Consider the following 12,536-nt stretch of genomic DNA (forward strand, 5'->3'; position numbering starts at 1 on the left):
AAATCTCAGCATGCAATTTACCACCACAATTAACACTCTACTGCCAGAAGGATGCCCAGGCCTATGGGATTTGACTGCATTCACATCAAGTACCATCCGATCGGGGTCTAACTGCCGGGTGGGTGCTGCTGGGCAGTGTGTGTCTTACCGATTCTATGGGCTTGTCGAGAGATGCCTGCTCTATCTCCAGGTGCCCTTCTTCATACTGGTCAAAGTGATTGCCCTGGAAAAGAAGATGAGGGTTAGCTCCACAGCACAGGACACGCTGCCAACAGGCTAGTTTCAAAATTCAGGTTTGTACATCGGTGTAATTTGTTGTGTTTTATGTGATTTTGATGGCCAAGAAAATGAATGGGGGCTTGGAGGAACTTGGGCTGGTGGGAGGTGTCCCTGCCCATGCAGGGGGGTTGGATCTAGATGATCTTTAAGGTCCCTTCCAATCCAAACCATCCTATGATCCTCTAAAATACAGGCTCAATTCAGTATGCAGGCTCCAAGAAGAAGAATAAAAAAATTATTCTAAAAACTGAGCCAATTTGATGATAATCATAAACCATGGAAGTTGGCAAAATATCAAACATTTACAATGGCAATACTTTGTTTTTATGAAGTCTCCTAAACACTGGGCATAAGCACCAGGGCTGGCCTTCAAACCCACAAAGGACAAGAATAAGAAGGAACTGACCCCACGACCACGATAAAGGGTGGATTTTTTTTGTCATCTTTTTTCTTTTAAAGCAGAGCAAGACTTTCCCTGCAGCAGGAAAGCCAAACTGCTTGAGGCATACATGGAATTTCACACACCTTAGATCAACAAAAACCCACAGTGGTGCCTAAGAAAACCTCTCCCTGTGCCCACAGCACTTGTTGATGGTCTGGAGCTGCCCTTTCCTTGAATGCAGGCAGCTGCAGAGGGGACCATCCCTGGAAGTGATCCTCCAACACATGAAAAAGCCCTTTGTTTCAGCCCCGAGCAGTGTCCCAAGCCAGCTGACCACAAGAGAACGTCTGGTGGCACAAAGAGTTCAGGGTCCAGCACAGTACCCAAAAATGCCACACAAGAAGTGACAGGACTCTGGAAGGAGACTAAGAGATACACAAGGGAAGGGCACTAATAAATACACAGCAAAGAAAACCCTACAAAATTATAAATCCAAGCACCTCACTTCCTTACTCTTGGAGCAACTCCTACAGACTGGCCATGTGCAATATTTGAAGTGGACAAGAAAATTAAACAGGGTTGTTGCTCTGGTGTCCTGTGCCCAGCCTCCAAGGTCCATCACACACACCTCTAGGTTGTTGGTTTCTGAAGAACACAACTCCCTCTCCTGCCCAGCAGTTCCACAAATGACAGCCCTGCGGCCAGACCAGAGCTGAGCAAGCCTCCCCAAGCACCCACTACAGGAAAATCCAAGCTTCCCATGCTTTTCCCTGGATACTAAACGTACAGGGCTCACAAGCTAGGAGGGCAAATGGCCTGCCCTCCAGAAAGTCTCCATCCCTGGAAACATTCCAACCCTCCTGGACGTGTTCCTGTGCTATCTGCTCTAGAGGGTCCTGCTCTGGCAGGGGGGGTTGGACTAGGTGATCTCCAGAGGTCCCTTCCAACCTCACCACTCTGTGATTCTGTGAATGGCCATTTTAGAGGAAAAAAAAAAAAAAACAGACAACATCACTGTTGTAGGTCTGCTGTAATTTCAGAGGTTTCTGAAACCTCAAATTCCTGAAATTTCAAACATGGTGAACCATTTTTGGGCATTCAACAGCCCATGATGCAGCACTAACATCCACCACTGCCTGCACAGATCTGACTTTTTAGCTGCAGACTCACGAGCAAACAGGAGATGCCTGCAGCAGAGATGAGCACAAAAGCCACTGATGGGGGCTGCTTCAGTGGGTTCTCCTACCTCCCCTGGGCTCTGTGCAGTGTCACCGCACTGTGAAGCCCCAGGAGGTGGCTCAGACCCCAGATGTCACCCCTGCTTCTTTCCCAGGCCCCACGGGGCCACTGAAACCCCTCTGGTTGCCCAGCCAACACCCAGCATCTGGCAGCTTTTATTTGCATCCCAGCTCCACAATGACTTTGAGCAGGAAGACCCAGCATCACTGCCAAGAGAAACATGTTGTCACTCTCCTGCTTTCTACTGACACCAACTTCTCCTTCTCCAAGAAGTGCAATGAAAGCCAGCACGTGAAAGAGCAAACGACAGCTGTAATGGAGTGCTGGTTGGAATGTTACAAGCCAGGCACCAGCCTCCAAAAATCCCTCTGGAACGAGTGTTCGTATCCAGTGATGCAAATCTGTGAGAGACCATCTTGACAAAAACCTGTTGCCAAGAGAACGTGCTTTGATTCTGGTGCCCCAACTGCCAGCCCATACATCATCTGTGTCCACAGCCCTAATTCTCCCAGGCCACACTCTGCTCCCAGTAGTTGTCTTTCCCACGGCCTCTCCAGAGCAAATTTGGGGCTTAAATCTACAGGCAGCAATCCATTCCCATCCATTTTTCTTGGACAGCCTTCAAGGAACAAGCTGAAGGCAAACTTGCCAGGCACATGCAGTTGTTGAGCTGCTTAAAAATAAGGTAGTAATTCTTGGAGCTGGGCAGAGTGTAGATGAACAGAGTGTGTGGGGTGAAGTCAGGAAGCCCAGCAAGGAGAGGACAACAAAAACTTGTCAGGAGGGCTCAAAGGACACCACCCAGCCTCCCAAAAAGTAGTGCCCAAGAGAACAAAGGCAGCCAGGGGTGTGCATGCTGCCAATGAATTTGCACTGTTGACTGCTGAACACATTACTAAAATGAAAACACATTCTTAAAACTTGATCTATAAACAATTAAATCCACATAACATTTTGTTAACAGACACTTGGAACACTCTCAGCAACTAAGACATATGCCCCGCACCCCCACGCCTAATTTCACAACCTGATGTTGCTGCCTGCAGATAGCTCAGAATATTCCAACTAAATTACCTGGAGCTGGCACAACATTTCTGCCTACTCACCATCTCCTTCAGCGAGCTGCCTGCCAAGACAGTTAAAATTGTTTTTCCAAAGGCAAGGGTCAGTTCCCCTTTGAAAGCAGCCCTGCTGAGGGCAGGCTTTACAACTGGATTCTCCTGTGCTTAAAAACAATGTCTCCTCCCAGAAACTACACAAAAGCCTGAGGACTCACCCCAGCACAGACAAACGCAAAGAAGACAAAAAGCAAATAACGCCATTTTACTGATCCCACTATTATCCACTTCGTATATTTTTGGGGTTCCTTTTATATATTTATATACCTTGGGGTTTATTATTTACATCTACTTTGCGGGTTTTGTTGCTGGGAAAGGGAGTGGGGATAAACTGCTTGTTTTTAGAGACAGCAGCAAGACCATTAATAAGAGTTTTCAAACCAGGCAGGGGGGCTTCCCATCCCCCTCAACTCCTGGGGATGCAAATGTCACCCGAGCAGTCGGGAACAAGCCCTGCTGGGATGCTGGCAAACTGCTGACTGTATTGGGAAGCTGATTGTTACAGGCTTGGTCATTTTAAGGCATCAGAATAACAAAGTGCCCAAAGTGAACTGAAATCAATACTCATCACAGATACTGTGCTGTATTTATCAATACTTAAATGATAAAGCAAATATTTTCCTCCCACCCTAAAGTAGTTCACCCTGGAAAAAAAGTAGGAGGATAAATAATCCAACAGTCATACTGAGGGCAAATGTGTGAGTGTGTTCAGCCTCACGGTGCCTAATGAGCAAGGACAAAAATGGCTCTCGCTTCTAAAGCCATGACAAGCCCTTGTTGAGGAGATGTTATCTGCCCTGGTGGTGAGCACAGGCCTTTTGGAGCTGGGACTCTGTGGGGCTGGAGGCAGGACAGTTTGTCCCTTTGCTTCCTCATCCCTGGAACTGGCTAAGGAACAAGCTGGGGGGAATTCCATCTGGTTTCCTTCTTTTCCAATCCTTCACCTTGGCACATCAAGCGCATCTACAGAACACTTGTGTTTTGCTGTATCTTAAGACAATGAATCAGAGGAAGACAAAATACTGTAACATTTCAATCTAACAATTAATTAAACCATAAATGTTGACTCTGTGAAGAATAAACTCCATTTTTGGCAGACATGAACTGTAAGCACAGACCACATATTAAAATTCTGTTGATGTCTTCTGCAGCCCTGAGGGATGCTTCCCTCTTCAGAGGAAACATTTAGGTGAAAAGAAGAATCTGATCCCTACAAAATGGATACCAAGCCATAAAATAACAGCTGCATTAAAACCAACACTATTCAAAACCTATTTCCATACCTTCTTCCCTATATGACTATTACAGAGATACAGTAAAATTCTGGCCTTGTTAGCTAACAACAAAGTTTCTGTCTCCTCCTGTGGACAAGGATTTCAGGGCCCTTCTCCCTCTCATCCCCTGTCCCTCCATTTTAAAGCTGCCTGTATCAGGCTTTCTCACTTCTGCTTGTAAAACACAACATGCTGCCCTTCCTCTATCTCTTCCTTACAGGTGCTACCTCCACCCTTGAAGAGCAGAGCAAATAAGGAGAGGCTTCCACCTCAGCATCATTTATTGCTATCACTTTGTGCTACAGCAAGTGCTCACTACAAGCAGTGCAATTGAATATTTTACTACTTGGATGAGAAGCAAATACAAACCTTCAACATCGAAACATTCCTTCTTATACTCCACCATTGTTGTGTTTGTCTCCAGGAACCAAAAGGTTTTGCATCCTGTAAATTTTGTGTAATATCATCTGAACTTTGGCTAACCACCCGTTTTGGTTACTCACAGTCACATGTCCTCTCCTCCACTTTCCCATTGTTTGATCTTCACATGAAGCTCTTGGCCAAACCTTGGGTCTTGGAGCCCTCACACACTGAGCAGCCAAGTTATGAACACAACATTTGAAAAACCAACAAACAAAAGCTGCCTCCATGCAGGATTTCAGACCCTTATTCTCCCTTATTTGGATTGTAAATACCTCAGAGCTGCAGCCCAGCAAATGCCATTTTGTCCAAAACCCAGTAGAGTCACAGCATTTTCTGAAAAATTCCACATTAAATAGCTAAGGAGAAAGAGGACTGCTCTTTTTATCTTACTTATAAGGTCCTAAACATTGTAACAGTGAGACCCAGCCAGTATAATTAAAAGAAATATTAATAACTTAATCACACTTCCATCCCAAAATCTTTAACAGCAAGAATTGTTGCCAATAAATGACTCAATGCAAGTGAAATGAATTGTTGATTTAAGCCTATTTATCAGAGTAAGTTCAGTATCACAGAGTTAATTCTGTCTCCTGCACCAAGCACCTTTTCATGAAGGTGGGCAAAGACAAAGCATCTAGAGACACACAGACATTACTGGGGGTGGGGGGCTGGTTAACTTTTAAAAGCATCTTCACTACTACAAGGCACAAGAAAAATGGACTCTCTCCTTCCCTCTGACTCCACCAAAAGGGTGGATCCAAAACCAGACCCAGCTTTTGATCACAGCATTTCCTAAGTCACCTACAGCATTATGGACACAAGGAGAAAAGAACAATGAGTCACTTCAGCTGCTTCAAGGCTATCAGACCTCCCTGGATATTAATTACTGGACTGCTCCTTCCAATCTGTCCAAGCACAGAGGATACGAAGATGTCAGCGTGCAGAATCCATTCCATAGAGTGCAAATTCCTGACCGGAATTAGTGGTTTCTCTTACAAACAGCCCTAAATTATCCATGTATTATTTTGAAAGAGAAGTAAATGTGGCAGTCTGCATTTCCAGTCTTGTGTTCCCAAACCTTGAAACAGGGCTTGCATGTGGAGACAGGAGAAAACTCCAACAAAGGAGCAGGATAATGGAGACGTACAAGCCATGGTTTTCTTTCAGAATGCCTTCATTCAGCTGCCCTTTCAGCTACTGCTCAACAAGAGAGCTCAGTTACACCACCGTTATTATTAATAGGAAAGAAGATGATGTAAGCTACAAAAGCCAACAGAAGTGGGATACAAAGAGCCCAGAATGAGAGGACCTAGGGAAAACTCTGCCTGCTCCACAAGTCCCAGGGAAGTCGCCTTCACAGTGTGAAGAGAGTAAAATAAGAAAAGACTCCAGCAAAAATCTATGCCTAAGAGCACAAACCTTGTCATGACTGGGGAGGAAACACTCAGAATGCAGTTGTTGAGATGTTGAAGCAGAAACAATCTATTTATGTCCATAGTGAATTCCAGGACCAGCTTAGGAAGGTGCAGAGAAACACTGCTTCCTGTGACCATGCAGATAACAATCTGCAGAATAATTCTGCAGAAAAGCCTCCCTATACTCACCATCATTGCCTCTTAAATGCAATGGAAAGGAGCACAGCTTGATCATGATTGCTTAACTGCACTTTAGAAGAGCATAGTGTGCTCCTTACTTATTCCAAAATTAATTTTACATTGGTAGAATATCAGGAAAAGACTAAAAAAATAACATTTATATTGCATTTACTTTAGGAAATGGAATTTTAAAACACCAAAGCGAATCAGCACCACTTCGGCATATTCTATTTGTCCATTAATTCAATCAATAAACCTTAAACTTCCAAAAATATTAAGTCATCAAATTCAGGGCTGTTACTCACAAGTGACACTTGAAGACATTTAACCAAGCCCACTCCCCGTTCCTGAAAGCTCTGAAGGCATTAGGTTGCAAAGCAGCAGCTGAGACACTAGGAATATCTGAAAAGAGCAACGAGTACCCACAGAAAAGGCCATTTTCTAGTGCAGACACAGCCAGGGCAGGCTGCATTGGCTATAAATGACAGAGTATTTTGCAGTGCCCTCTGGAAAGCACAGCTGACATTTCCTGCAGCCGTACCAGGACAGGACAGCACAGATGGAAGGTCTCCCCCATGAAGCACAGGGAGCTGAAGAAGCATCTCAACAACCAGGGAGCAAATGCCACCTCTCCAAAATCCTTGCAGCCTGCATGTCTATGGCACCTTCACAGATAAAGAAAAATGACAGTGATTCCAGAAGCAAATACCCTATTGTATTTCCAACGTGTACCTTTTTAAAGGAGGAGCTTGAGCAGTTACAAGGCCTTTAGGTGGACAAGACACCTCAATGTCCATCAGCTTTTCCCAAAGGTGCAAGCTCTCCACACCCAGGACCCCCAGGTGAACACTCCAAGTCCAGCACCACCGAGATGCCAAGAGAGGCCGACACAGTGACCACCCTGTGAGGCCCTGATGGAGCACTAGACCTAACCCCAAGAGAGGAATTTCAGCAAACCACAATCTACATTCATCTCATTCTGCACTGCATTTACTGTCTAGTTCTCCTTTTAGAAATCTTTCCAGCATGGTTAGTTGTGCCAGCTCTGCAGAGCTGCCAGCTGGACCCACCCACCTCGTTTCACCCCTGGAGGTGAAGGTGCCACCAGAGGTGACTGTGCCACCAGCTCAGCTCTAGGGCTACACACTGGGCAGAGAAACCAACCCCAGGCAAGGATGGAGTTTGAAAGGTGCAGGTGACAAAGTCTGCCAGTACTGTGTTTTATTTGTGGGGCTCTATCGACTACATCATCTGCCAGTCTCACTGGTGAATTTCAGCCAACACAGATGGGAGAGGAAAGGTGTTAAAACCAGACCCTGCTCACCATAACTAATCAACTGTTTATTACACACAATCAGAATGTAATGAGTTTATTTCTCCCCAAGATCCATGTAAGATCCTATGTACACTGACTGCAAATCTCAGGCAGTAATTTACGCTGCCCTTTTAAGCTGAGCAGGACCTGATGACTCTATACCATGGAAGATCTCCAGAACATAACTGATGCAGACAACCGTGTTGATGTTTAGAAATCCACCCAGAGAATTCAAAAACAACTCCAGGAAAGCATAGCTTAGGAGTGTTTCTTGAATATTCATCACCTACTCAGAAAAAACCCACATTTTTAAGACCAATATGCACCTAGAAGCTGACTCCATCCAACCCTGCTTGCCTTGGAAGCTTTTTTGGATCATTTTGAAGGCCATGTTGTTTCTCAAAACTATAAAAAGCAATACAAAAGCAACTTTGTACTAGTACCTGGAAAGCCTTTGTTAATGTTTCCTAAAATAAAATCATCCTTTTTCCTGTTGTTCCCCGTAGTGATTGCAAAGACCCAACAAAAATCAATTATCCTTTCCCAGCAACAGAGAGGCAGAGTACCCACAATCAGCAGCCAGTGTTCTCACAACTTTCTGCACCTTATAAATCACTTTCCCAGCCCCTTCCCTGTTAATAAGCAAAGCAAGTGGGTAGATCGGACACTGCACTTCTTCACACCCTCCCAAACAGCTTAATATTTACAGTCAACATCTTGGGAAAGCTGCAGCAAAACCTCATTTTGGGCAAACACACACATCAATTATTTTGAGAGTACTTGAAAATCTTCTCAAGTCAATATAACAAAAGCAATCACTCAAGATTTGGATATGAATTTAAATTGGCAACTTTTGAAAGAAACACCTTGTAATTACATGCTGAGAAGCTGATGGCACCTTTTGTTTACTAAACTAAAAGGTAATTTAGATGGCAAAATTCTACCTGTGAAGTCCAAAACTACTGAAAAAACACCTGCCAGAACACTCAAGACTACTCATATAGGTCAAGAGCTTTTAACAGGGAAAATGTGCATGTAAATACCTAGTTAAAGCTGTCCAATTAAAAACATGTTCTACGGTTCAGAGATAAACAGCTTGTACAGCAAGGAGTGGAAGCCAGAGGCAGGTCCCTGCTTAGCTGTGCTTTGCATACTTTGGCACCAAGCAAGAACAATTTAATGTCTTTCAGATTCCTCCTGCTGCTACCAACGCCAGCTCTGGATCTGTTCCAGCACACCAGGGATGGTGTTCAGTTCTTCAGCCCTTCCAGCAACTGCACTGAAGCATTTGTCTCTCTCACCCAGTTTTCCTTGAGCCACTTCTTAGCATACCTCAATGCAGAAGATGCTGCAGCTTCCAGCATTTGAGTCTTTGTGACTAACAAGGACTTTCAAACAAGAAAATGCCCTGACAGAACAGGGCACTAACCAGTTAATATCTAAGGCATCATTTATTTACCACCACAAAACTCCAAGCTGTCATAGTACAGTCTTTTTTTCTTATTATGGTGTTTGACTCAATGAAGGATTGTTTCTAAACCAAAACATCATAGAAAATCCTCAGTAGCAACTGGATTCAAGCTCCTAATTCACTCCACAAGGCTCAGTTCAACATTTTTACCAAAGCCCAGAGGGGAAACACAACAACTCCCCACTCAGTTTGCAGGTCATGAAGCCCAACAGGAGCAAGGTGGACACTGTGTTTGTACAGAGCAACCTGACCCGTGGAAGAAGGTCTGAACTCACTAACACAGTCTGTTTTCACAAAGCCCTGGACAAACACCTGGAGCACCAGGCTGTGCCTGAGGAGGAAGGAGAAATCCCAGTTAAAACCTCTCCATGCCATGCAGAAGAGAATAATACAGTCCAAGGTTGTGCAACAAAGGAACAACAAATAAGAATAAGGTAGCAAATAAAAGTGTTTATATGGGAGTGTATTCTAGACTCCTCCGAGTCTTCTGGTCACAAATGGGGAAGATGTTAAGATGCAAAAAGCCACAACAACACATGTGGAATGGCAAAATGTCCTACAGTAGATCATTAACTGAAGGTAACTCAGATCAGACTGTAAAGGCTGTCAAAAGAGCTTAGGACTAAGACAGAACTGTTATGTATGCCCTCACGTCAGAAGAGGCAGTGTACTCATGTAGGTTTTGGCACAGTAGAGAAGGATGTAAGAAGAAACAACAGCTAAAAGCTGGGAAGAGAGAAATCTAGAAGAAAAATAAAGGCACATACACTTTCCAGTGGTCAAACCACGAGAACAATCTACAAAGGAAGATGTTCAGCATCACCAGCTGTCTTCAAGGGAAAAAGATCCTGTTATCAAACACTAATTCCTGGACTCAAAGCTGGGTCAAATGATGAAAATCAAATGGTAATACCTGGATATTTAAAGCAAACCTCCCAATACCAACTTCCAACTTTAAAACTGTGGGTGGCAAAAATCTCAAATTAATTGCTCATAGACCTGCTTCAAGATGGAAAGCAACAAGAATCACTACAGGTTTAAAACTACATGGTAGGAAAAAGAGTATGCCAACTAAGGAAACACTGGCCAAGTACTGCAGCAGTGTTTTTGTGGAATGGACTCCTTAAGCTCTCCATCCCCACACAAAGGATGTCCAGAGACCGGTGAGGAGAGGTTTGCTTTGTTCTGGAATGGGCGAGATGCAGAAGCAGCTGAGGTAACTTCAACATGGTTTGTGGGACTGAAGAATAAAGCCTTGGCTTTCCTATTCAGCTGGGCACAGCAATAGGGAACAGCCACTGCATGAGAGAGGAAAACAGGAGTGACAAAAAACACAGTAGGGAGAAGTAGAACCAACACAGGGAAGAAGGACTGTATCAACTGAATATTATCAATCAAAAAGGACTATATCAGCTGAACTTACCATGAGTTCAAAAACTCACACTGAAGTTCAGATTCTCCAGTGATCTTCTAAACATGGAAGCAACACTATTTGATTTACTTCTAATGCATTTTTTTCCCCTCCAGACTTCTCCCTTCCTGGCTCACATCTGCAGACTAAAAAGCCAGTGACAGTCCTGGTGCTCCTGCTTTGCTCAGAGAGGTCAGCACAAATTGCCAAGGGGGTAACAGCACCATCCTTCCTGTGCTGTGCCTATACCATCTAATCTAATGATAAACCAGGCTCTCCAAAAAATACTGACAGAATTCAGAAGACTGAAGATCAGTTCTTAAATTAAACAACATACCATGGAAAGGGCTGCCTCCTGGGCTGCCCTCAGCTTCATCTGTCCAAAGCAAATTCAAGCACAATCTTGTATCAGTTGGAAGCTTGGGATATATTTTGCAGCAACTCCACTCCTATTCTTTCCCTTGTTCCCCCCCATTAACTTTTTGTTCTCCCAATCAGTAGAAGCAGGCAAAAGAGAACGACCCTATTTGTTTCCTTGTAGCCCAGAGAAAAGCCACCAATTTACTCTGCCACATAAGCCATGAGCAGTCACGGCCTGCTGAAGGATATAAAAATCAAATACCTGTGCCTTAGGCACCAGTTAAGAAATGAACTGAAGCTGAAGCCACTGACGGCACGTACTCATTAGGACAGACTTTGGAACTCCACACTCTCAACTCAGATGGCCGGTAAGCTGGGCTGCCTAAGCTGCTTGGGAACAAAACTTATCCCTGACATTCTGCCAATTAAAAAGCATAAACCCCCCCCACGCCATCAGTGCTCAGCTCGACTTGCTGGACGTGGTAGGATGAGAAGCAGTAATAGCAATGTGCTCGTTTGGTTCTTTGAATCCTCTGTGGGGAGGAGAAAAACCCACCTACCTTCCTAGCATAAGCAAAAATAGGAGAACTGAGGTTCAGATTGGCCACATTTCAACCGACTTTAGAAAACCAGGCATTTCTGGTTGGTGGAAGTGTTATTGGATCATACAGACTACACAACAAACTTAAAAAAAAAACAACAAACCAAGAGACAGAACAGTTTGTGTTCCGTCTGGCTAATGATGCAAGTAAGTGCAATGTATGTAGGAAGAGGAAATCATTGTACACATTCACACATATGGCTGGTAATATTTCTACTTCAACAATGAAAAGGAGAAAGATGGAGCAATAAAACATTTTCTCAACATCTGTAACTGGAAGCACCCCTGGAATTCAGCAATATGGAGACATCCACAAGTTTCCATTCCTGGAGTTCAGTGTAGTTAATCTAAAGAATAAAATCACTGCAATTACAAAAATAACATTCAAAAATATATTTACTTATTGCAGCAGCCTCATGTGTTCCCACAGCTTGCAGTAATGCTTCTAAAAGACTCTGTTAGCATAGTTAGCAGCTATCATTCATAATTACTTGGTGTTACAGTGGCTCACAAGACTGTTTCAGCCACAGGGAAGCCAGTCAATGCAGGAGGTGACAGAGAAGTGACAGACATCCCTGCCACGGATCAGCAGCACAAGCTTTTAATGGAAGGACTAAGCTGGTCGGCTACCCATTCAAAAATATCCTCTTCTGTCATGGAAAAGGGAAAAAGGTTGGGATTTATCTGGGTAAGCCATTCAGAAGAATTAACTTGCCATTTCAGAGCCTAGAGAAAGAGAAAGAAGGTCAGTAATATCCTTCCTCCTTGCATAGTCGATTTCCCTGCCTAAAGCCTGAGGAGGGATCTGCTGTGCTGCCCTGGTCAGGGAAAGAACAAGTGTTACTGGACAGAGCAAAGCTAAATTTCTCTCACTGGAGCTGCCCTCAATTCTGCCATCTGCAAAACGGACAAAAACAGGGGCTTTCCCTTGAGTTCTTTGAAGGTTTGGAAACATAAAGCAAAACAAGACAATCTACACCATTTGAGCAGCTTCGAAAGCTACACAGCACAGCAAGAACAAGACAATCCTCTGAAAAACCCAAAAAGCTGCTTAATCACCTCACTCAG

At 44.0% G+C, this 12,536-nt stretch overlaps 1 protein-coding gene across 6 annotated transcripts in view; it reads right to left on the reverse strand.

Annotated features, from left to right (window-relative positions):
* GPATCH8 (G-patch domain containing 8) overlaps positions 1–12,536 on the reverse strand; it is a 59,160-nt gene that overhangs the window by 43,161 nt on the left and 3,463 nt on the right. For 4 of the 6 annotated variants that reach the window (XM_051640283.1, XM_051640284.1, XM_051640286.1 and 1 more), the window contains exon 1: positions 149–229. Coding sequence is in view for 1 of the 6 variants with exons in the window: in XM_051640282.1 (XP_051496242.1) it covers positions 149–223 (75 nt within the window). In the remaining 5 variants the exon portion in view is untranslated. Of the gene's footprint in view, positions 1–148; positions 230–12,536 lie in introns of those variants that run through there. The other 2 variants (XR_007891621.1, XM_051640282.1) reach the window with 1 other exon arrangement.

The sequence above is a fragment of the Apus apus genome, chromosome 25, assembly GCF_020740795.1.
Source record: "Apus apus isolate bApuApu2 chromosome 25, bApuApu2.pri.cur, whole genome shotgun sequence".
Taxonomy (NCBI): Eukaryota; Metazoa; Chordata; class Aves; order Apodiformes; family Apodidae; genus Apus; species Apus apus.